Raw genomic sequence first — 24,348 nt, 5'->3', positions numbered from 1 at the left:
ATATGGCCAATCTGCGAAATAATTGTCAGCAAGCTAAATGTTTGTTTGGGCAATTATTTCGTCGTTTTAAATCAAATGTCAAAAGTCCCCATCGATGTGACCGCCGCTAAAAATTGTATAGAGGGTGAAAGGTAAAAGAAAACCGGGTTTTCGCGAATATCTTGTTATCTATCAGTTTTACGACAGAAATAGGTCTTATAAAATTTGTAGCTTAGCAAATTCTCTATAAAAAAGATTGTATGAGTCTTTTCCGTAGGAGTAACCATTTGCATGTATGACGGCTTACGAAGTTTCAACCCTCATACTTTTGACAAGGGAAGATCCCGAACCCGGATTTTCCAAAAATTATGAAACTTTGTGAATATGTTGTTTGCTGCCAACATTCGCCCTATGAGTACTGTCAGGGAAGAGAGTCAATTTTCCTTTTTGGAAGTGCTGGTGACTTCTTTAGTATTGTTTTTGTAACATTGTAAAATGAATATGCAAGTGATAACTGTATTTAACCAGTATCGCGGTTAATAATTCTTACCGCGCCATAATTTTGTAGTCTTACGACAAGGAACACTTTCTTGCAGCGGTGTTACCTTTCTACTTAAAGTAGAAAGTGCCCGGCATGCACAGACCACACGTATACTTTTCAACGAGCTTCGAATTCTGTGGTACAAAGAAGTGACACTTGTATGGAAATTTAAGTATAATTCTTTGGTCACGGATGCAGGTATATTGTAAGGAATTTGTTTACATACTACATGCAATAAACAATAGAAAGCAATTTAGTTGCGTCACTAGAATAAAAACTGTCTTCAAACTCAGACAATGCTCGTTTTTCGACGTATGTTCACTAAGCAATTTTTATTCAGCGTAAATATCCTGAACTTTTTTTTAAAACGCCCCGCGTATAAACTCTAGGGTTTCGTTTCTACGAGTACTCGATTATTCTCGTTTATATGCACCAAGCTCGAGCGTCGTTGAACCTGCTATTTGCATATGTATTTGCTCTGCTACACATTCAACTATGCGTGGCACAATGAATAAGCAAAGCTTGCAAAAGTTCATGAAACAGTGGTACTTCACTTGCTTTAACTGCGGCAGTCAATCCTTCCACAAAAACACTTCTACAAGCTATTGGCCGTCACGTCTCGCTATCCTCGAATTAAAAAGCGCCCTTTGAAGTCCAACTCCCGTCATCCTACTCGAAAGCTTGACACGATATTCATAAATATTTAAATAAGGAAGATTAAAGACAGAATAAATATGAAGCCTATTAATCCCATTCCTAAAAGCTACAAACACAAAAAAAATTCCTTTATCAAAACTCCCCAATCCCACCCCCATATAAATCAACTCACAAATCCCACAAACAAGCCCCCCCACAATTCCCTTCAAACTAAAGCAGAGATTGGTCAGCGCGTTCAATAATCGCTCACCATCGACCAGTCCCCAACAAAAAGCAATTCCCAATCTTTCATCAAGTGCCGTTTCCCGTGGCATCGAGGCGTCGAATCGCGATCCCGAGTCACTCGAACGCGCATACAACCGAGCGGCATGTATTCCCCAAAGAAACTAGCGCCCCAATCAACCCCTCCGCCCTCCAGTAACATCCCCCAGCCCCCTCGGTTGTCTCTTCCGGCGACGTGCGATCCACAGGCGGTTAAACATTCCCGCTATCCACCCCTCGCACCCCCATCGATATTACAGGAATATCGCGACAACAATACGGCCGTGTACCGATCGCGTTCGTCGCGTTTCCCTGCCGCAGTCATGTTTTATCGGCGCCAGATGTAATAAATATCGGCGGCTCCTTTTTCGGCGCTGGACATACTAGCTGGGGTTGGCTCTCGGAGGTGCAGGCTTTATCCCGGCCGACGAAAGGATGCGGCACGGTAAATAAATCCGACTCATCGCTGGCGAATCTGCGGGGCGTGGTGGTTGGGTAGCACACCGGTGTGCAATGGCGTAGGAAAGGATGCGCCGTCGGTGAAACCGAGGACCGCATTGCGGAGGGTGTCGAGTAGAGACCTGGTCTTCGGTTTCAATCGAGCGTGCCTTTGCGGGGGATCGCTGTAACGCGGCATTCTAATAATGTCCCCTGCCCCTTGATCGATGCCTTCCCTCTGTCGCGGACGGATCTTCGCGTTCTACCTACGTAGGGGGTGCGTGGCGTTCAATTCAGGTCTCTCGATAATTTTTCGGTTGGCCGAATTCTTGGCATGTTTGGGTCGCTTTCCATATTTGGAGCTTTGGAAATTTTGGGGTGCCATTTTTCGGCGGGGGACTTCCGAATTGAGATATTAGGACTGCGGAGAGGTGTCGTGCGAAAAGAAGGACGGGTGAGAAGAGAATTTAAGGGGTTACGCCACCCTGAAAAGCTCAAAAAAGTACTAATTTGCTTGTTATGATACTCTTAGGTTGAAAATTATTTCTATACTTCGTATGTTTAGGGCATGTATTAGTGAATATATTGTATAAATATTGCACAGTTATGTGTTATCCCGCGAAGCTCCGCGGAATCACTGTTCTGAAATTGGCTAGCAGCATAAATTGAACAATTTTTATTCGATTCATTTGAAATTTTAATAGTGTCTTCTGCAATAAATTATCTACAGAAGTACCTACGTACGGATTTTACGATTCATTAAAAATCTAGGCTTAAAATTTAACTGCTAAAACTGACATTCTCTTCAAATGTCCACCATTTTTACAAAAATCAATATTTTCACACATCGCTATGTACTTCTGTTGTAAATGTCATGTAAACAATAACAATTTTCGGTTTTTTATCCTACGTCAAAGTATACGGGATTTCTACTGCTCGCAGTGGAGAGTGCCTTTTCAAAAACTGCGGGAATGAAAGAGCACCGGTACCGTTATTTTGTTTAAAAAATATAGTTACAATTTTTTTTATATACCATAAGACATATAGAACAAAGCCCTTAGAAAAGTATTTTCATTTCTTTTCTACTTTCGCCAAAAAAAAAAAGATTTTCGGGCGTCCGTGCCGTAAAGCCCTTGAGAAGATCGATTCATTGGCGGAGAACACGACACGAAGAGCGACAGAATTGGTAATTAGACGCGTGGAAAATAAGTACCTCGTTAAAACGGAAGTGAATGCGGCGAATGAAAGCAGTTGTCGGGGAAACTCGCGAGGAGAGCGATGAAAAAGGAACCGACCGCGATTTTACGGGCTGTTCCCCGGTGTTTGACAAATCTGACAAATCCCTGGTGTCATTCGCACGACGCCAGAGCTTCCTCGTCCCAGCTCTGTTAACAGACAAATCTTATTTCCGCGGGATATGGTCTTCCGCTCGTTATCTCGTTTTCAATAGACGTCGGGACGTCATCCCTGGGATTTCAGGCTTCTCCTCGATCGTTCACCTTCGAGGTTTGCGAAACAGGGGCGAAGAAATACGCGTCGACTCGCCGGCTCCGGCTGCCGGATAATGGAGCTCGGAGTCGAGCTCATCGACAGGTATTAGTTGAAGAAATTTCAGGGTCACGCGGACGTTTCCTCGTTGATGGCATTGTCGGGACTGGCACCGTTGTTCCTCCGTGAATCGCGACTCCAGTCGAGTGTTCTTCGCAGTGAATTCTATTCTGTATAGTTGACGAACGGGGGACGAGGCTAATTCCTACTTGGCAGCAGTTACTTTTCTAGGACAATGATATAAAAGAATGTTTTGTCACAGAGAGGGGAAGTTGGGTAGTATAGTAAAGAGAGTTCTAACTCAAATTTGAGTTTTGCGTTCAATACACGTTCAGAGTGGTACGATAGACGTTCAAAACACCTATGGCGCCAATACCGCTTTGATCGTGTATTGAACGTCTATCGTACCACTCTGAACGTGTATTGAACGCAAAACTCAAATTTGGGTTAGAACTCTCTTTGCTATGCTGCTAAGTTGCTTGGATATATTGGGAGTATCAGAGTGTGCTTCTATTTCCTTTCTAGTATTTCTAAGATAGGCACGCTTTTTAAGTACCGACCAGAAGAACAAAGGTTATCCTGCTTAGGAGGAGGAAATAGAATTAAGAAAGTGAAGAAAAGAATAACGGAGTTGGGCATTAGCTGAATAAAAAATGATTTAAATAACAGATCAAATAAAAGTTACTTCACCTTTAGATTATTTGACGAATAAAGTTAATTTTCTTATTCGGCGAGCGTTTCAACTTCAGCGTCGAATAAATTATAGGAAGACTACAGATAATTCTTTTTACGCAGTTTTGTGGATATAAAAAAAGTTGCAATTTTTGTTTAAATTTATTTTCTATATCTCTGACCGTTCTCGAGATATTCCATGAAAAAGAAAATTCTCCATCTTTTTTCAAGGGTTGATTTCACCCCCCCAAAACCGCACTATAGCACCAACAAAAAATAGTTTTGTCTTACGCATGAACTACTCTACTTGCGCACAAAGTTGCATAATTCCCTTCTGAGTGCACTGTCAATAAAAGATTCCTCGATATATAATAGCTCGAGTAGTAAAACTCCTACTATTTCTCCGACATTCACCGATATCTCGAAAAGAGTTCATTCCCCCGCGATACTTTATCTTCCGGAGACCTTGGCACGAAGTATTTGCATTGGGAGCTAGCAACGTACCGAGCAAATCGAGCTTGCGTAGATCTTTCGACGAATTCATAGAGTCAAGGAATCCTCGAGCGTTTCTCCAAACTTCCCGGGGACTTCGAATTTCCCCCCAGTGTCGGCCGAGTGCTCGCAGTCGTTCCCACATTTCCCTCGTAAATCGTCCACGTTTCCACGATTTTCCCGTAATTTCGCAGGCGATGCTGCCTTCATCGTCGACCGGAGAGGCGCGCGAGAGGTTCGCGATGACAGTGGGGAACACCTGCTTGGGGTTGACGACGGATTTCCCAGAGAATCGCCAACTAGTGGCTCGCGTTTGCAGGAGCTCGGACACGTGCCAGCACAACAGATGCTTAAGGAAGTGCTGCCCGGAGAATCAATCTTACGTGGCTGGCTCGCGATGCACGACAACTGACGCAGGAGATGCCTCCATGGTCTTTTACGAGAAGATTTCGGCTATCACCAACGGGACGTGGGAGGACACAGGTCAGTTTCCAGATGAAAAATTTAAGGGTCGGTTGTAGGGAGGTTCTTGGCGAACGGGGCTTCCAAGTCGCAATTTTTCTGGGGACTGCAATGTATAAAGTTTTAGATTCGCAGACTCCTGAACAGTGTTTCTGTGATTAGGAATTAAAAAAAAAATAAAAGATTCAGTCAGAACGCGTAGTCACTGTTGCAAATTCTTGCCAGTATCTTTCGATCTGTAGGCTTGCAACTCTGCTGTATTTGTTATTTTTCCCATTAGAGGAACAGTATCTAACATAGTTTCAAATACACTCGGACAAGTACTTTTCAAATACACTTTGAAATTAATTAGAGATTAATTAGGAAGGGGTAACTTTCCAACCCCCTCACATTCACGATTTTCTCCTTCAGGATTCGGCTTGATGGTCAAGCTGGAGTGCAAGAACGACATGTACGCGTTAAATTCGCTCGAATTCAAAGGCCTGACAGCAGAAGGCTTCGTCAAAGATGTTGCTATTAACAAGCCGGTCCCACACGACCAGTACTGCCTGGACGTGTTCTACAACACGTCAAGCTGGAACGAAACCCTAATTCCCCTGCTGTGTTTCCCCACAACGCCGTTGGAGCAAGAGTACTCAACAATCAGGTAAGTCTACTCCCTTCAAACTCCTATATCTATACAGAGTCGAAGATCTTCTCGAAGTCGATTTCCACGGAAACGAAACTTCGAGTGGAGAAACTTTCCTCTCCACTTTCAACTTGTTTTTCCTCGAAATTAACCCTCACTGTTGACTGCGCCACGATCTCGAGTGAATTTTGGGTAAACGATAAATGTTGCTGTTGGAAAATTATTTCTATGATTCTTTTAGTATGACGATTCAAAGCACGTGTTCGAGAAAACATTTTTTTTGGAGTACATTTTTGAGATTCGCTTTAATCTGGTCCCGCGGCAATTTTTTTTTAGCATTTTAGTACGATGCGAACGTAACAATTTTTTAGAGTAATTTCGGTGTTCTGTTTCTTCGTTTTCTTAACCCCAGAACATTTTTCAGCCTACGTCATTAAAAAGAGAAACGTAATCGTTTCGTTCCTCCCCAAAATCGCGGAGCGTAAACGCCGCGCTATAAATATCCCCCGTATTTATTTCTTTTTTTTTCGAGGGCTGTAAACGCTTCACATTCCATTAACTTTAGTTCGCCGTTAAGAAAACTGTGATACATTCGTTACGCAGGGTTAAAAATGATCGTCATTAATCTCCTCGCTGCAGCCATTATTGCCATGGACCAGTGGTGCCAAAGATTCGTTTCAAGCATCTCTAAACGCCGTTGTTTAAAAACAGCAATCACAGCGAACAAACAGTGGAATTATTAAACTATGAAACTTTTCGAAATACATTTTACCATTAAAGGGGCCATTCTCATCAAATCAATGTTATTTAAAAAAAAGTATACAACTGGCAGTAAAAATCTTTATGGCCTTGATTTATTTGTTATTCAAGGATATGATTTTTTCCGAGTTACAAATATATCACGTGGAGAAATTGATTTTTTTTTAAATTTTAATAAGAATGTCCCCTTAAACGAACACTTTTTGAATCTAAAACTTCCAGTAAAAATACGTTTTCATCGCCACGTAGGTTTCAGCATCGAAGAGAATAAGGCAATGAGAAGTGTGCTCCTCCAATTTTTACCATTTTCTGCTCGACGTTTTTCCATCCCTCGCAGAAAAGATTGTACAATTTTCGCCTAACAAACCTCTTTCTGTTTCCCTCCGCGCAAATAGTGGCGCAGAGGGTGCTCGAGCACTGTTCCACGGCAGCCAGCCCGTGGAGCTAACATCCGCGGTACAAAAATTCGATCGATCATTAGCCGCGCTTCCTATCGGAAGGCCGGCGCAAAAAGGGAAATCGAAATGGAGCGGGGATCGTATCCAATTCGATGCCGCGTCTTCCGCGAGCGTCAATCCGCGCGTTCGAAACTTTTAAGCCGATGAATGGCCGCCATTTATTGCCCCGAGCCCGTTTGTTTGACTCCGCGAAGTTCAAACAAGTAAAGCCAGTCGGAGATTCGGGGGCTCCGGAACTTTCGTACTCGTCGGCCTCTGTGTTTTGCAGCATGAGCGCGGACTTTGCGAGCCCCGTTGTCCGGGGCCATTGCAGGTTTTCCGTTCTTCCAGAATCCCGCGGGATCGATTAGCAAAATAGAGACCCTCTAACAGGATTGCGAGCGTCTGAACTGGTTGAATAGTTCGACTCGAGTGTTCTGACGCTCGGGGAGATGAGTAAGGTAACGTTGAGGAAGAGCTGCATTGTCTGCCGCCGTTCTATCTGTGTGCCATCTGACAGTTCTGATGGAATAGAATGTGTATCATTTTGAATGCACGATTCTAGAGTCTAGAAACTCACTTCTGCACCACAGTTTCAGAGATAGTTTGTTGCGAAGAATGAGTTTCTGTTGGTTCTGCCAGCAGAGGAGGTGAGGCCGAGGAAAATGGCAATGATTTCTTTCTAATTTTAATGGTAGATAATAGGTATCAGGCACTGAGAACGCAAATGCACTGCCCATATTTTCTGCGAAATTGAGTTAGTAGCAGTAATGTATTCTAATAGGCTGTACTAATAAACAATAGGGAAAATTATCTTTTTTCAATTTGAAATTTTGCGGTGACGCCTGTGTGCCACTTATTAAAATTAAATGCAAGATTAATTATGTGTTTATGAAGAAGCATTTCGAATAGTATCAGAAGCTAACAATGACGACTGCGCTGGCAGCAACGCCTGGAAAATAAAGTGCCGTTGACCGACGTACCAGGGTTGGTCCGTTGTTGCTCTCAGTACCTCATAGGTGTATTGAAGTGATTCCATATTGCAATGATATTCAGAAGTCGAGGTAGAGGTTTTTCCTTCTGTGATTCATTAACAAGTGGGATAGAATTTTTTCAACGAAGCCATCATATCACGATGATGCACACTGCGCCTGCATCACTGCCAGATGACCGAGCGGTTTGCCAGCGACGCGGACAATGTGTCCACCCGTACATCTTCAAGTAGAAGAATAAATGTAACAATGGTGCAAGTCCATTTGTCTGATGAGTCCAGGAGAATCCACTGACCGGGAGCAGTTACAACAAACTGGTCGCACATTCGTCCCTGCATCCACATATCGTGGTGTACCTTGTATATTCCTTTCGATCGAAGAAGGCAACTATTTCATTGTACCATTCTCTTAGAATCGGTTACCCGAACATCCAAATTTGTTTGAAACCCTGCAGGTTTGTAGAGTATAAAACTATGTAACAGAATTGTTTAAAAATTGTGGTGGGGAGATTTTGCTGTTTAAATTAAATTTTTTAAACAATTTGGTTAAACAGTTTTATAGCCAATGAAATGCCGTTAAGTTTTCATGGTAATCGTTTTTTTTGTATCTACTATAGTTTTCAAGATATACTGGAAAATGGAAAACCATTCATTAATCCTTAGGGGGTGGCTCGGGTTACCGATCTTCCCTTGTGAGAAACATTTTCTAAAATAAAACGCAAGTCTCTAAACTTCCGTTTCAATCCTCTTTAGCAGATTTCGCGAGGAAGTACGTTCGCTTTGACATAAATAAAGATCAGGCGATGTTAAGGGGGCTGTTAGTGTCGAGGAGACAGAGGAATAGACGGAACGAGTCGATTTATATTCAGTGTTCGTGATAATGAGAACACTTACGCGAGGACACGAGTCCCTTTGTATGTAACGAGAACGTTACTTGGTGTTCAACGCTACTTAGGAGAGGCGAGATAAAGTTCATTCCGCGTTCCTAACGTTCCACGGGGAAGTCGAAGTAATTCGTTTTATCAGGGCCCCTGGCTTTCTCTTCAAAACCACGTACACTCGACACCGGGCGTCGAGATTTATGAAAGAAGAGCGAAATAACGCAGCAGGTCTGGCTTAATTAGCGAACCGTAACGAGACTGAATGAAACTGTGGAATCGAGTATCCTCGAATTTTAGGTTTTTCTTCAGTTTTTTAAGTTAACGGGTGGCATGCTGAGAATAATATAGTAGATCATGAAATACGGGGTTGTCTATTCACGATCGAATGCTGAGAGCAGAGTGGGTCAGTTTTGTGAGGAAATTAGAGGTTCTTTCGGCATTAATAATTACGCGATAGTTATTTATAAATGTACTCTGCGTATACATATTATGAGACATTTATATCTTTAGCGAAAAATATACGACGAAAGTTTCGTCTGAATCTTATGAACCTAAACTGTGAATTATGAATTATCAATCGGGGTCGAATGAAACTGGTAAAATTTTCAATTAATTATGAAACAACTGTAATTTTCTGATTATTATCTTTTCTGTTATCAGAAAACTGTTACCTGTACAACGTAGTGTATTAACTGAAACTTTTATTTTGTACGTTGCGTTGTAAATAAGAAACTTTTATTTTCTTGAAGGTAGAAAAAAGTTCTAGTTATGCAGAAACATTTATCCTGCTCTGGAAAAGTTGAAGTTGTGACAAGCAGTGAAGTTGAAAGCTTAAACCGTTCGGTGAAAATAATTACATAAAAATCACAATGTGCTTTCTCTTCTATATGTATCCTGCTTTTAATTCTAAAGAATAATAACAATTAAGAAAATATTCCTAACTTTTATATCTCACCCTTAAATATCTGTTCAAAAGTATATGATCCTCCAGAACTTTTATTAATCGATAACGGAGTTAAAGTGTTAATGTACAAAGTTAACTTGAAACAGAAAAGCAATGATTTAAAAGTTAGAAGTTCGGCAAATAACTTTTATTTATAAAAGCTTTAACAGTCTCATTCGAGCCCCTGATTATTAATAAACTTGCAAAGTCTATTTATTGACGAATAATTGCTTTTCATGGGACTAATGCTTCTCCACAATGAATCTCAGAACTAAATTTTCCTTAACGATCTAACATTCAATTAAACTATTCGAATGCAGCTGCCACTGAAGTGCCTGGTGAAATAGTATCCTTAGATGGGAGCTCACCTAAAAGCCCGCAATTCTTTTCCCACTGATTTCAGATTTACGGTCAATAGCATCCTCCAGTCAGTGAGCTGCGTCTTTCTGCTGTTAACGTTGCTGGTCTACATATGTCTACCCGCTCTGCAAAATCTCCACGGTAAGACCTTGATGTGTCATTCGGCGAGTCTTTTGCTGGCTTACACTTGTCTCGCCATCGTGCCCTGGGTGACACCGAAAAGAGGAACCGACGACAACTACGCGACCAATTTGTGTGCTACTTTGGGTACGTTTCTGTTTCATTGCTACACACTCTGCTGCAAGTGATCACAAAACCTTCAATCATTTCACCGAGTAATTTGACCCGCACAAACACTTATTTAGCAAAGAATAAATTTCATAAATTGGAAATTTGTCAGAATTTAAGTTTCCTTGGTTCCGAACGAAATGAATTTTAAATGTGTCATGGTTTTTAGAAGTTTGACATTTCATGGCTGTCTGTGAAATGAATTTCGAGTGTCTTGTAGTTTGCAGAAATTTAGGATTTATTGCACGTCTACACATATATATATATAAAATTAAAATTCAAATATTTTAAAATTAAAATAAAATAAAAATTCGCGCAGCGAAGAGACAAGGTCATCTTGACTTTTTTAAGACTATATATATAAAAAGTCAAGATGACCTTGTCTCTTCGCTGCGCGAATTTTTCGTAGGAGTAGAATTTATTATATAATAAATTATACGTTTCTTTTATTTATTACGGTTCATAAACTTACTAGCAAGTAAGTAGACAGTAGTTTATGAAACGTAAAAAATATAAAAAAACCTATCATTTATTATATAATAAATTCTGCTCCTACGAAAAATTCGGGCAGCGAAGAGACAAGGTCGTCTTGACTTTTTTAAGTGGAACACTGTATTCTTCTTTTACATAACAGTGGCTGATGCAGAAAGGAATATAATGGCCTGCAATATCGGGGCCTCGAGATTACTTGAAACCTGTATACTCATTTTGAAAGTATAATGGCTCACAACATTCACTGTATTATACTGCACACTTGTGGTGAAAAGGAAACATGTGTATATATGTACAGTGACTGACTTGTTTGTTTACATAAATTAAAGAAAATAACTAATTCTGAAAGACACTGCGTTGCTTTTGCCTAGATACACATCACTTGATACAAAATTTTAATACGATACACAAGACTACAATCATGACGTGACGAAACGCACGTGACAGCCTTCCGCGAACAAATTTCTGGGTAGTTGTAAGAGTTTAATATTAGAAATCATGTCACTTTGCTGTAACTAATCTATTCTGAGAAATTGCTTAACGTTATGCCACATAAACAGTGGACAGTACTTGAATTCCCTGAATTACCCTGTACACGTTGATACGGTTAAATACATAGATCCTTTACTATTACAATAAAAACGGAGAGAGGAGGAGAAGTATCCATGGCATAAATCACTAGTTACATGCAAACTTGCATAAATATCGAAGGGGAATAAAATTCAAGCTTTGCAGAAAATAAATATACAGCACGGCTAACGTATCGTTCCAGGAGTTATTTTCAGAGTTCTCCTGCTTTATAGAATATCTAGACATCGCCCACGACACAGCGTTCTATTTGAAATCGACGTCGAGACAGAAACTACATACGTCAAATTCGGTGTACTGCCAACGCGTTTCCCGTTCAAATATTAGTCATTGCATGTATACCGTGACGCTGAGAAGAAAGCTTGAGATGCAAACACTAGCAAAGAATACTATAATTCAACGAGGGGACGAGCTGTGCTTTGCAATCTAGATTCTAGGTCATCCGTAAAGTTTAATATTAAAATTGTTTGCATTCCACCGGTGCTGTAGGAAACGTCACGTTTCTAAAGGGAAAATTCACACGGTGCCATCTTTTTCTGGCACCCCAATGTGGAGCACACGACACTTCTGTATTCCTTTCGCTTTTTTAATTCTCACGTGGATAAATATTCTAAATATGATTCTAGCAGAAGACTTCTTCTAGCTCGAAATCGTTGACGATAACAGTGGATTCTTAGAATCTACGGCAACTTTTGAATGATTTATTTGAATAGTTATGGCGTGAGAAACATCTTGCAACGACGAAAAGGAAGTCTGCTGTGTACCCAAGAACCACTCATGTGTGCCATTTCCTATATCTCATACATACGGTGACTTACAAGCTTCTTCACGAACCACTATTCATATTCACGCTTCTAGATTTTATTGATAGTTTCATTTATTACTTTGGAATTTGAAAAAAAACCAAACGCCACTGGGTTATAGTGGCCAAAGAAATCAAGCAACGTAGCAGTTTTCACAATTAATTATCCTTTTATATTAATGCGGGGGAACCTGCGAGTGACTATAGACTACTAGTGTCGTACAAACGTATTTGCACAGATAAATATAATTTTCAAACCATCTTTTTATTCCCGCTACCTATCTTCCTATAAAATTCTCTACAGAATTCCAAAAAACCCTTTTTCTACCGTTCCCTCGTCCGTACCCTGCCCTTCAAAGAACTTTCATCGGACAAAAAGCGATGGACACTAGGGAAACTGATAAAATCCAAGGAACACGACGAAACTGACAGAATTCCATGCTCGACGAAAGTTTCCCAGCGATACGTGAAACCATTTGCCTTTGTTTTCAGCGTACATGATGTACTTCGCCTTCCTGTCGGCTTTTTCGTGGCTGAACGTCATGTGCTTCGATATATGGCGGACCTTCGGGTAAGATATTTCGAGACATTTAAATTTTCTCTCCCCTGAGAAACATTCATACATCTCGCACCATCGCCGCCTACCGATTCGCCTGTCCTCTTCCAAAATTCTCGCGAAAGAAAGTTCCTAACTAAAGGGCCACGGGCGCCAGGTCGTTCCTAAACCGAAATAGAAAGGAAATTAGCTGCAAAGTGACTTTAAGCAGACGGTGACTAATGCAAGGAAAATCCACCCTGCCCCTCAATGAGCCACGGGATCGAGAAGGATCTTTATCTGAAAGTTCCCCGACGAATTATGTGAGAAGTACTTTACACGTTGCAATTTTTCAAGTGTCGCCGGCGAAATAGATTACCAGGATGATGGAGACCGGTAAGGGTAGTTTTTGCCCGACTTAATTTATTCGCCTAGGAAGTCTCCAATGGGGGATGACTTCCACGGAGTCTCCTTAAATCTCTCCAGTCGATCGCCGGGTGGACCAAAATTTAGCTGAAACGAAACAGTCAATTTAAACCCCTAAATACTTATCGGCTAAATGAAACTGTTTTTCATTTTCGATTGAGAGAACTTTCAGAGAATTCAATCCTTAAAACCGACTTTTACTATTAATTACAATGTAAGCTGTTAGGGTCCGCGCTTAAATTACGTAAGGGTGATTTTGGCGATTTTTACCCCCTCCCTCCCCCAGTGCTTATATTTAAATTCGTATGATTTTATATTCCAATCCTCTCCCTCCCTTCCTTGCGCAATATTTTTTACATCGCACTTTTTTAGTTATTAAAATTCTTCTAAAGGTTTAGAATTATAATTCCCCCAGCCTTACGTAATTTAAGGCCCTCACATAGTAGTCTGATTTACTTCCTGCATCAGTTTTGATCCTCTTACAAATATCCTTCGATTACGGACACTGGAATAAAAGATCTTTTAAATTCGTCGCGTGCCAATGTGGGTCAGAAGTTTCTTCGTTCCTTGGCACTCTTCTCCTTTGTCCACGTCGAGCACTGGATGCATAGGTGCACGAAGTTTAATTATTTATTTGCAGCCCGGTATTTGCAGCCTCTTGAATCGATCGAATTGAAATTCTACATACGAGGAACGCGCACGCGATGAATTCAGAATACAGCGGGGGAGTTTAATAGCTTCCAGCTTCTAGGGCTTTCTTCCGCTGGCATTTACGTGGTGCCATTTTTGCTTCTACAATGCGCGCTTTGTGGGCACGTATTAATTAGAAACCAATTCTCATCGAGGCGGTGTTTGGTGAATAAGTGAATGGCTTTATTGTAGGGAATGACCTCGTCCAGTTTTTAGAAAGGCTTGAATCAAAATCGAGAATTCAATGGTCCCTTATGTGCGATCGATTTTTTATTGTCTCGAGAGGGCTTTCAATGGCATTCTGGCGCTATGCCTCCCATTCCCAATGCGTCGTGACAGTTTGTGTTTCTAAGGTGCTATTCTAGCTGGCGAATTTGTAAATATGCGGAGAAAATAGATCTACGCGAACGGGGAGCCGTTGGGATGACGCTCTTTGCTTTTCTTCTCTGCCTTCGAAAAATCGTTTCGTCACGGGTGGACGGCGGTTCCTGGTTCACCCCCTCGTTTATTCCGTTTCCGTGTATCTCTGGACGTTTACAGGGATTTCTGCGATTCAAATTCTGATCAGTTAAAAGTTAATGGCTAATTTTAGTGTTGGGTATTTGGACATTATATAAGTGGGAGGTTTGATATCGTAACGAATACAAGGTGGTGAGTTATTGGCGGTACAATAGGAAATAGGTCGATTCTCTATAAAAGAAGAAGTTGAAAGTGTGGAATAAAGGTTCTGCAAGTGAGTCTGCATTTTGTAGAGAGATATCTTCGAAAATTCATTTGTTCAGTTTCTTCATAAAGAAATGTGGTTTGAAATAGGTTGTCACTGACATCGATGCTTGGAAATAGAAACAAGCATGATGTGTACTTGCTAATTTAATTCGACGAATCTTCGAAGTAGTTTTTCTCAAAAGCCACAACTAATTAGAGAATTTTTATTTCACGTTTTCGAATAATTTTTTTTTTTGCGCTGTGCGAGTAGTTTAAAGCTGTGGAATATTTTGAAAATCGAGTCAACATTTCGAGCTGACATTTTTGTGGAGCTTCGATATTTGAATTACGATTAGCGTTTTACGATTAAATCTCGCACGTCCATAGAGCCCTCGCGATAGCTTTGTACAAGAGTAATTTGTTTTCTAGATTGAATTTGAAGCATTCGTCAAGTGGTCAATAGAGATTTATGGTGTTTAATACGAGGTGGCTGCAAAATTCCGGGAAGCCTCGTATGTAACTGTCGAAAATTCTTCTGTCTCGCGAATCACCGAATAGTTTTTAAATCCCCCACCTCCAGTGATTTATAACAGATTACTTTTAATTATCGATCAGAAATTGAAACGTCGACAGCTGCGACCTGTCGTTTGTTTGGCCAATTTAACCGGGATATGTGCGAGGAACGCGTGAAACGCAAATTGTTTCGGGCTCAAAGCGACGATTGACAATTGGGCTCGCGCGGAATACGCGAACGATTAATAATTAATACAGCATTTCAGGATTAATGAAGCGAATAATGCACGCGAAAGGTTTTCCTCTTATTTTTTCCATCGAAAACATGTTTGTGTAGGTGTGGTTACCCGACCAATGTTTCGTCGAATTTAAATGTTTGCACGATTTAAATTTTCATTTTCATTTGGAGATAATATTATATTGAACGTTGAATGCAGAACGAGAAAAGTGACTGCTTGTATCAATTAAATTGGGTGTGAAGTCAGTAGGTACTGCATATTTGAAGCTGTCCTTTTAGAATTATTAATGTGTTATGAATATTTATCTGTTAATATGAATTCAATATAAGTCATCATAACCACAGACTGCAAATACACGGGAAATTTGCTGTTTTTGCCGATTTTCTAAGATTGTAATTTTCTAAATTCAGTTTTAATATCCAATAGAAACTCCATTATATAAAGTATACATATAGTAACCAGATAAAAGTACTTTGACGAGGAAAGTGTTATTAGTTATAACTTAGTAATAACTTAAAAGTTGTTAGTTATAACTTAGTAATATCTTAAAAGTTATTGGTTACAACTTAAAATTAGTAATATAACTTATTAATAATAATAACTCATTACTGATTTTAATTTATTACGAACAATTATTAATGATAATAATAGTAATAACTTATTACTAATTTTAATTTTAATTTGTATTACTTCATAATAATAATAACTCATTACTAACTTTAATTTTAATTTTTATTGCTTAATAATGATATTAATAACTTACTATCGACTTTAATTTTACTTTTTATTACTTAATAATAATAATAACTTATTACTAATTTTCCACCCCCATCGCCAATTACAGAATTGATTTCAACACTTCTACAAGACTGCTTCGATTACATAAGAAGATATTCTATATATCATGTTCTATTCGAAAACTAGAACGTTCACATAAAATATAGAACACTCGAAAAGCAAAGCTCCTAGTAATGGAGGGTTCTACTGTACGTATCTTAAATATCTACAATGTAGGCATCTTGGAACCCCAGCATCATTTCGATCTCGCGCAGCTGTTGCCCCCAAGAACCGTGCCAATTATTCCAGGCACTTCGTCATTACGATTTTGAATTTTGAAGGACGGTACCTCGACACTTACACGTTGCACCTGCTCGATCGTGGAACGAGAGTGCCGGGAAAACCGATTATTCGATCACAGTTTTCTAAGGATCGTCGCAATCGACATGGAAATGCAACATCGATCCTTCGAACTCCTCGAGTATTATTCAAACAACTTCGTCGCGAATAAACACTTTCCTGTTCCTCCTGCGTTTCTGAGAATTCATCATCAATTCATCCTCTGTCTGCCCAAGCTTCTCCTTTCCCGACGATTGCACAGCTCAATGTGATTGGGAGAAATTGTGTCTGGGGAATTGTTCGAATATGTAGAGAGAGGTGTATATTTGTGGACTGTATTTTTGGGGTAACCTCTGAGTCAGAGATTCTGCTATGAGAAAAATAAAAGTTAAGCACAGCAGGGTAGTGGCCAAACAATCGCGGAGGACCAAAGGAAAAATGGTACAAAAAATGGCAAACTGAGTATCTCTTGAGGAATCGTCGAATTCCCATAGTACTTGGACGTATGCGATAGCAGCCAAGTAAAATTCTAAAAATATAGATAAATGTAAGAGTATAATTTATGAGATAACAACAAAGTGAAGGACGAGATTTAATAATTCCTTGAGTTATACCAGCGTAGCGATACTCTGTACCTTGCCATCCTATATCGATTAACTAACTGTTGTTTCCCGATGAAAAATTGTATCGTATACACTGGACCTGCCTCTGCGAAATTTATACTCCACAACGGATGGAGTGACTACGGAAGTATTGGGGGAAAAAAAGGAAACTTGTATGCTACGTATATGACACGCGGTTCGGAACACGCTTTAACACTTCGAAGGCCACTATGGCTGTGTCCATTATAAATTTTGATGGTAATCGAGCTGCAGTAAACAACAGCCGCCGGGAATTCCCTTGAGTGGTGAATGGGACTGCGTATATAATTATTATTGCGCAACCAATCGCGGTGATTTCAAGGCTTCGAGTAAATATCGACGATGCGTAGATACAGGTGTGATAAAGTAAAGTCGGGAGTTTTAATTATCCTCCCAGCATTTAATTATGTGTAACGGTGCATACAGCATCCTTCAATATCTTCTTCTTTTTTTTAGGAAAAGATAAGACGTGGTTAAGAGAACTTGGTGAAGTTGTGCTAATTATTGTTTCATAGTAACAGCTGTAGGTACTTATCTTTCTGAAGCATATATGTACCTCGTCGTACATGTTTATGTATAGTAGTAAATATTTAATGGGACATATATCAATTACGAACGTCTTGTTCCAGCAAAAATGCATGACCGTTATTAATAAGATGCTCGTTTCCTGTCACATACGAAACTACTCCCCCACTTCTACTGAAAATTTATCACTTACAAGGGAAGATCCCGTGCCCGAAAATTCAAAAAATTCTGAAACTTTGTGAATATGTAGGGGATTTCCTCCTGATTACAACGCAATTTTTGTTTGCTGCCCAAATTCACTCGAAGGGGGTGAAATTAACCCCCGAAAATTCGGCTACTTTCCGATTTTGTGTTATAACTCGCGAAATGTAAGAGATAGAAAAAAAGTTTCAAGACAAAAGTTACTTCTTTTAATTAGATCTATCATTTGGTAGAAAAAGTATTTTACAGTTCACGAGTTATAACAGAAAATCGGAAAATAACCGGATATTCAGGGGTCAATTACATCCCCTTAGAGTGAATTTGGGCAGCAAATAAAAATTGCGTTGTAATCAGGGGGAAATTCCCTAGATATTCATGAAGTTTCAGAATTTTTTCAATTTCCGGATTCGGGATGTTCCCTTGTTAGTTAATAAAGCGATCTCTAATGAAAAATATCACTCAACCGCTCAAACCTTCTTCTGCAAATTTTGCATTGCAAAATAAAGTAACAGTTTCAAGGCCGCCAGAAAAAATGGCACTTACAAGTTGCACCCTAAAAAATGCCAACCTCTTAAAAAGAAAGGCACATTTTGTAGAAGAAGCTTCAAAGAGGCAGGTGACTTTTTTTTAAATAGAGATACATTGATGTGATTGTAATGATTTCGAAAGAGTATTAAATGTTACAAACTGCTCGGTATTGTTTATGAAAAATGGGTATTTGCTTTTTCCAGGAGTCTACGTGGGAACGTTGGCAGGGGACGATCGCATGGCAAAAGGTTTCTGTTGTACTCCCTGTACGCATGGGGATTCGCGATGCTGGCGACAGTGTTTGCAATTTTGAGCGACACAGTGCCCCTTCTATCAGAGAATTTCAGGCCTAACTTCGGTTTGCTCAGATGCTGGTTCAATAGTAAGTCATAGAGTGCAAGTGATAATCCTTGGGACCATTTTAGATGAGATACCACTTTTGTGGTTTAATATTGGTATTTTATATACTCTATAGACTTGACAGAGCTGATTTAAAATATATAGAGCAAGATATGATAGATATACTCATGACTGGTATTTGGTAGAAATAGCTCTGAACACATCAAAATTTAATTAGTGAAATTTAAATTGAACTTCTGACTCATTGTCAGCCACAGAAGTATTTCGCGTCAACGGATAACAAATTCCAGTATGAAACACCTCGTGACCTCAGTTTCGTACGTTTTATGGTATTTAATTAAGCTCGTTTATTATTGTCAACTCAAGGTGCCCTAATGACACCAGGAGTCTCGAGTTCAATTTAAGACAGCGATGTCAAATGTCGCATTCAAGACTCCATAATTAAAGACCTTCCCTAAGTAATTTAAAAACCATCTAGTTATAACCAGATCTTGCAGACTCCTCTCCAATTTCAGAAAACTTTAGCGCCTTCTCGATCGACGCCCGCGACCGAGTACATAATCGATTGAATACTTTGGAACTTTAATGTCCAAGGACTTTAGTAAAAGGGGCTTCAATAATGGACGAATTACCAATCTTATTACTAGGATTTGCAGGAACTAAATAGCCAAAGTTCGTTCACTGCCCACCCCAAATTACCTTTGAAAATCTTTAGCATTATACGTTGCCTTTATAGTTTAAAAGGATCGTCTCTAAATCGTTAGAAAAATTGGTGGTAACCATTAGAGCTAGCTGTCACTCACCTACTATTTCGTACGCGAGAACAGGTCCCAATCATTTGTAGTCGAATGGTCATCGATTATCAAGGACCAATTAAAAAGTTTCTCGCCGTCACGTTTCACTGGAAATCAAGAGCCGAAGAGAAAATCACGGCCTAAGGAGTTCAATGGGGCGGAAATTAACCAAAGAACTACCGTTGATTTCTGAGGAATCGAGCGACGCAGAAGTTTGCCGCGCTCGAGTTCGTGTAACGAGTGGGGCCATGTTTCTCGTAATTAATTTCTTGCTCAACTAGACACCCCCATATCGCCATTTGTGTTATAATACGGTAGAAATCTTGGGACGCGCAATATATATTTCACTTAACTAATTGAGGCTCCCAGGTTGATATCTACAGAATCTTTCCAAGTAAACACTAATAGCGGATCGCACAACCTGGAAGTAATTGTTTTCCTCTGCACGAAAAATGAGCCCATTTCGATACGGAATTCTGCCATTATGCAGGTCTGCAGGCCAGTTAACAATATTTATATCTAAAATACTAATTCCGAGCGACACTACTATTTCCAGGGAAAATGCCTCGATGATCGATGGTTTCGTGTGTAATTACAGGCGCATTGTCGAGTCTACAAATGTTTACCTCACGTTTCACTAACAAGGAAACAAATAAACAAATGAAGCAAAATTTTTTCCTTTTACATTTTAGTAAACCATTGCGAATTATAACTTTTACACGGAAAAAGATCGTCCCCAACCCTCACGGTTAGAAATTATATGTAAAATAACGAAAATTTTAATTTATTTATAAATCGTTGGACGTATAAACATTTCTTTTGCAGCGCGTTATACGGCATCAAACACCGAACATTTTGTCCATTTACGGTTTTCTTCTACCTCGCACCGTTACAAAGTTATACTCGAAAAACGAAAAATCGCTGAAAATTTGGGGGCTGATTTCACCCCCTCAGAGTGTTTTTCCGCAGAAAAAAAATCGTTTCTTACATACTCCGACATGCTCTACAATCGTACGGAGTTTCATTACAATCAGAATTTTCGGGTTCGATATGCTTCCTTGTAAGTAGGTCCCTGTCTACCCTCGAATTTCCCCGGCCTTTAAATTCCCGGAATTAATGCGATATAATGCGAGAATCCCGCTAAAAGAACAAGCTGGCAGCTCCCCCAGGATTTCCGTTCGTCGGGGGCACAAATTGCGACCGCGGATTTCTCGCTCTACCAGATCAAATATTGAATTAACGCGAGCGCTTTCGCGGGATTTCACTCAGCCTCGTGGCCCCGTGATACGGGAAGCCTTCCGCGGTGGAAATTTCGTTGTTTTGCGTATAAAGGATGCCGTGGAAATTCGCGACACTCGTTTCAGTATGAAAGCCCTCTGACGGCTCTGACTGATCGCGTCTATGTAGGTACAATTTCACGTCAAATAGTTCACTTCTCGCGGACAGTGCCAGCGATTTTCACGAAATCGAAATATGATATGGTCCCCGCGAAATTAGGGCGAGTTTAAGTCATCACTTTCCTCGCGTCGGATTTGTTTAAAGAATACAGGCCGTCAATTTTTTCCATTTTTGTCCTCTTCGCGCAAGTAGGCTTTACGAATAAAGTTTATTCATTTTATTTTAAGGGGTTTGTTCTTCTCTTATTTTAATCGAGAAGAACTTGTCTATGACTTGCAGATAAAGTTTGCTTATTAGTTTTTTTCACGTAGAGTCACTATACTTTTTCGATTGTGCCATCAGCTAAATTTCATATAATATTGATTTCTATCGATTTACTTAATTCTCGAACGGAACAAAGTTATTCGCAAAATGCAAGAGAATACGAGCAGAGTGCTACAGAAGCCTGGCAAGCATATTTCGGCCGCAACGAGGAAATTTCTCCTAAGCTTTTCACGTCACGTCACGCAACGTTTCTTCGCTGTTTCGCTAAACGAGTGCCGGCCATTCAACTAATTACACTAATTAGTTCGTGTTGGTAGACGATGGTTTTGCACGAAATCCAGCTTCAAGAGTCAGCTCGTTAAAGACGACTGGGGCGCAAGCTTTTTATAATACGAACGTTCCGCGGGCATTTCTGTCCTCTTTTTTTCACTCTGCCTGTCTGAGCAGCCGGGCGAGATTTTATTGTAACTGCCAGCGTGGTTGAGCTCCCCGAGGGTTCTTTAACTCTTTCTGACCGTGCTCCTTGGTATCACAAACAACGAACGCATCTCACTGCGAAGCCAACTGCTCAAACTACCACTAATGCCAACAATCAGATATTCAACAGCAATGAACTGATCAGAAAATTCGATTTTCTACAGATTTATCTATCACCGATTAGCAATAGAAGGAATAATAAATCCACTTCGAGGAGCGAGCAGAAATTCTAATCCCTAGAAGCAGCGGCCAGCGTGAACTTTTGCGGGTTCCAAAATTGTGCGGGGCCAAAAAGAAAACGGATTTACATATACTGAAAAAATTTATAATAATAAATATCTATGCACAGGGCACCCCAAACTTTACGAAGAGCTTTTCGTTGGACGGCGGGGCCATTTAAATTTTTTTTATGACAATAAATATCTATGCGTAGGGCCCCGTAAAATTTACGAAGCTTTTCGTGGACCTCGGGTGCTTTTAAAGCGCAGGCCCGGGTTCCGGTCTGCGCCTAGTAGCCCTAACTAAAGCTTCGAATCTTCGTAAACAATGACACAGACAGCTAGTAAAACGGGGTACGTAAACCGGGGGTCTGAAAAATGGCGGTCGAGTCACGTCCGCGTCATAAAGCCAGTTTACGGTCGCGGAAACTAACGGCCAGATACAAACCCAATACCAACCAAACCGTTGCCATAAGCGATTAAAGAGTTCTCTGTCGCAACTGCCGCATAGTGCAAGCTGCTAGTCTCGCGGTATCGATTTCGCTTGCGTCAGTCCGTTGCGTTTACGTTACAGACAGACGGTCTATGTACGGCGAGCTGATCTTCTTCAGGGTGCCGATCTCGATCCAACTGATCGCCAACGTGGTGTTCTTCATTATCACGTCCGAGCACTGTAGCAAGGTGAAAGCCGAGATAAGGAGGGTCGCGGACCCATCAGATCCCAGGAGCAAACGATTTCACGCTGACAAGACTAAGTGAGTTTATCGGATCACCCTTAAACACTGGGCAAAAGTGAAATCTGACGAGCTCGACGCGAACGCGGGCGCACTATCGCGGGGAGCAGATGCGCCGATGATTTTCGCTTGGTTGGCGTTAACAACTGCTCTCGTAGTCCTTAAAATTAAACTTCTATATGTATATCTTTGGCTCGATTTCGTTAACCTTTCTGAATATTCATATCGGAGGATAGTTTTTTTTTCGTCGTTACTCTCTAACACTTTTATTTCATTTATTGGGACCAGTGGAGCACCTAGGATTTAATCTTACGGGGAGCCCAGTTGAAGGGACACCTACGAATATTTTGAATGCCAATTTAATCAAATTTATTAGGCGACTATAAAAATTGATTTAAAGAAGAGAATCCAGTTTTCTTTTATTTTCACAAAGCTTCTCTGGGTGCGCCACTGTTTTGAGGAACCATCAAAGGAAGCTTTCAGATAAACGTCTATAGAAATCACTGAAACAAGTTGGAGTTATCTGTATTCAGTCAGAACAAACGATAATTTGGTGAACCAGAATCGAAATATTATAGTTCCATTGCTAGATAATGAAGACTCCTTGTAGAAAGCACTGTAGGTGCCAAAATTGAATTCTATACTATATCACTATACTATACTGTATTACCATTGGCAAGTAGAAAATTCTCCGATAGAATTTTTGTTCTCTAATTTCGGCACTTACGGTGTTTTCTACAAGGACTCTTCGATTGTTCTGAATATTTCTCGTCGATAGCCATTAACGCTTGATTTCGTGAATCCAGGTTGGTGATGAACGTAAAATTGTTCGTGGTCATGGGGATTACTTGGATCGCTGAGATAGTGTCCTCGTTCATGAACGAGTACACGGACGTGGCGTGGAAGGACGTAGTGTTCTACGGCAGCGACGTGATCAACTGCCTCCAGGGTCTGCTGATATTCATACTGTTCGCGCTGAAGCCCCGGGTCTACCAAGCACTGAGGAAACGACTGGGCTTCGACGAGAAAAAAAAGTGCTCCAGCCAGGGCAACTCGACGCTTCAGGATCCGTTCAAGGTGAAGAAGAGCGGCAGCAACAGCACGCTGACGTCCAGCTTCGCTATTAGCGCGACCCCCTGATCCAATCAGGGCAGTACTCTCCTACGGCACACCGTTCGCAGGGAACAGTTTCTCCAGTCGTTCACGCTTGATCGCGAATAAATGCCACTGAAACGCGAGCGACCATCTTTTGTACATTTTTACTGTATTATTTCTCCCTCTTTTGTAGCGTTACCGCGAGCTGTCTGCCCTTTTTTTTGTACCTTGCACTTTGTATACTTGCGAAGATGTAATAAATGTTCCACAGTGATGCAACGAATGGGGGAGTATTACCGACGATTCCCATTACCTCGTTCCCTTCATCAGGAAACTGTGAAAGACACGCTTAAGGTTTCTCTAGCTGAGCTTGTTGCGAATTCTCGCGCGAAACAGGTGAGAATGGGTGAAGTGGTGAATAAGGGGAAGGAAATTTTTGGTAGAGGACAGGCTCGAAGAGGGTGGCAGGAGCTGAGAAAGTTGGGAAAGGCTGTCTTTCGTTTTCTGTTACGTGATACGAGGTCTGCCTGAAATATCAGTGGAGTAGTTCAATGCTTAGTCAGACTGCACAGAACAGAATCGTGTAACTGCTTGAAAGGGTCATTCTACTTGGATAGGTCGACAAATTAAGCTATGTATTTTTAAATATTTTTTTCTCACTAAATACAAC

At 40.5% G+C, this 24,348-nt stretch overlaps 1 protein-coding gene across 3 annotated transcripts in view; it reads left to right on the top strand.

The window, feature by feature from the left end:
- The window catches only part of LOC143368728 (G-protein coupled receptor Mth2), a 37,903-nt gene extending 13,942 nt beyond the window's left edge, over positions 1-23,961 (top strand). For 2 of the 3 annotated variants that reach the window (XM_076811750.1, XM_076811748.1), the window contains 7 exons: positions 4,783-5,071; positions 5,462-5,696; positions 10,093-10,316; positions 12,712-12,790; positions 18,542-18,720; positions 22,424-22,604; positions 23,390-23,961. In XM_076811750.1, the coding sequence (XP_076667865.1) occupies positions 4,783-5,071; positions 5,462-5,696; positions 10,093-10,316; positions 12,712-12,790; positions 18,542-18,720; positions 22,424-22,604; positions 23,390-23,723 (1,521 nt within the window). In that variant the 3' untranslated portion in view covers positions 23,724-23,961. Of the gene's footprint in view, positions 1-4,782; positions 5,072-5,461; positions 5,697-10,092; positions 10,317-12,711; positions 12,791-18,541; positions 18,725-22,423; positions 22,605-23,389 lie in introns of all 3 variants that reach the window. The other variant, XM_076811751.1, reaches the window with a different exon arrangement.
- Positions 23,962-24,348: the final 387 nt, after the last annotated feature.

The sequence above is a fragment of the Andrena cerasifolii genome, chromosome 5 (assembly GCF_050908995.1).
Source record: "Andrena cerasifolii isolate SP2316 chromosome 5, iyAndCera1_principal, whole genome shotgun sequence".
NCBI lineage: Eukaryota > Metazoa > Arthropoda > Insecta > Hymenoptera > Andrenidae > Andrena > Andrena cerasifolii.
This window is presented reverse-complemented; position numbering and strand designations above follow the sequence as displayed.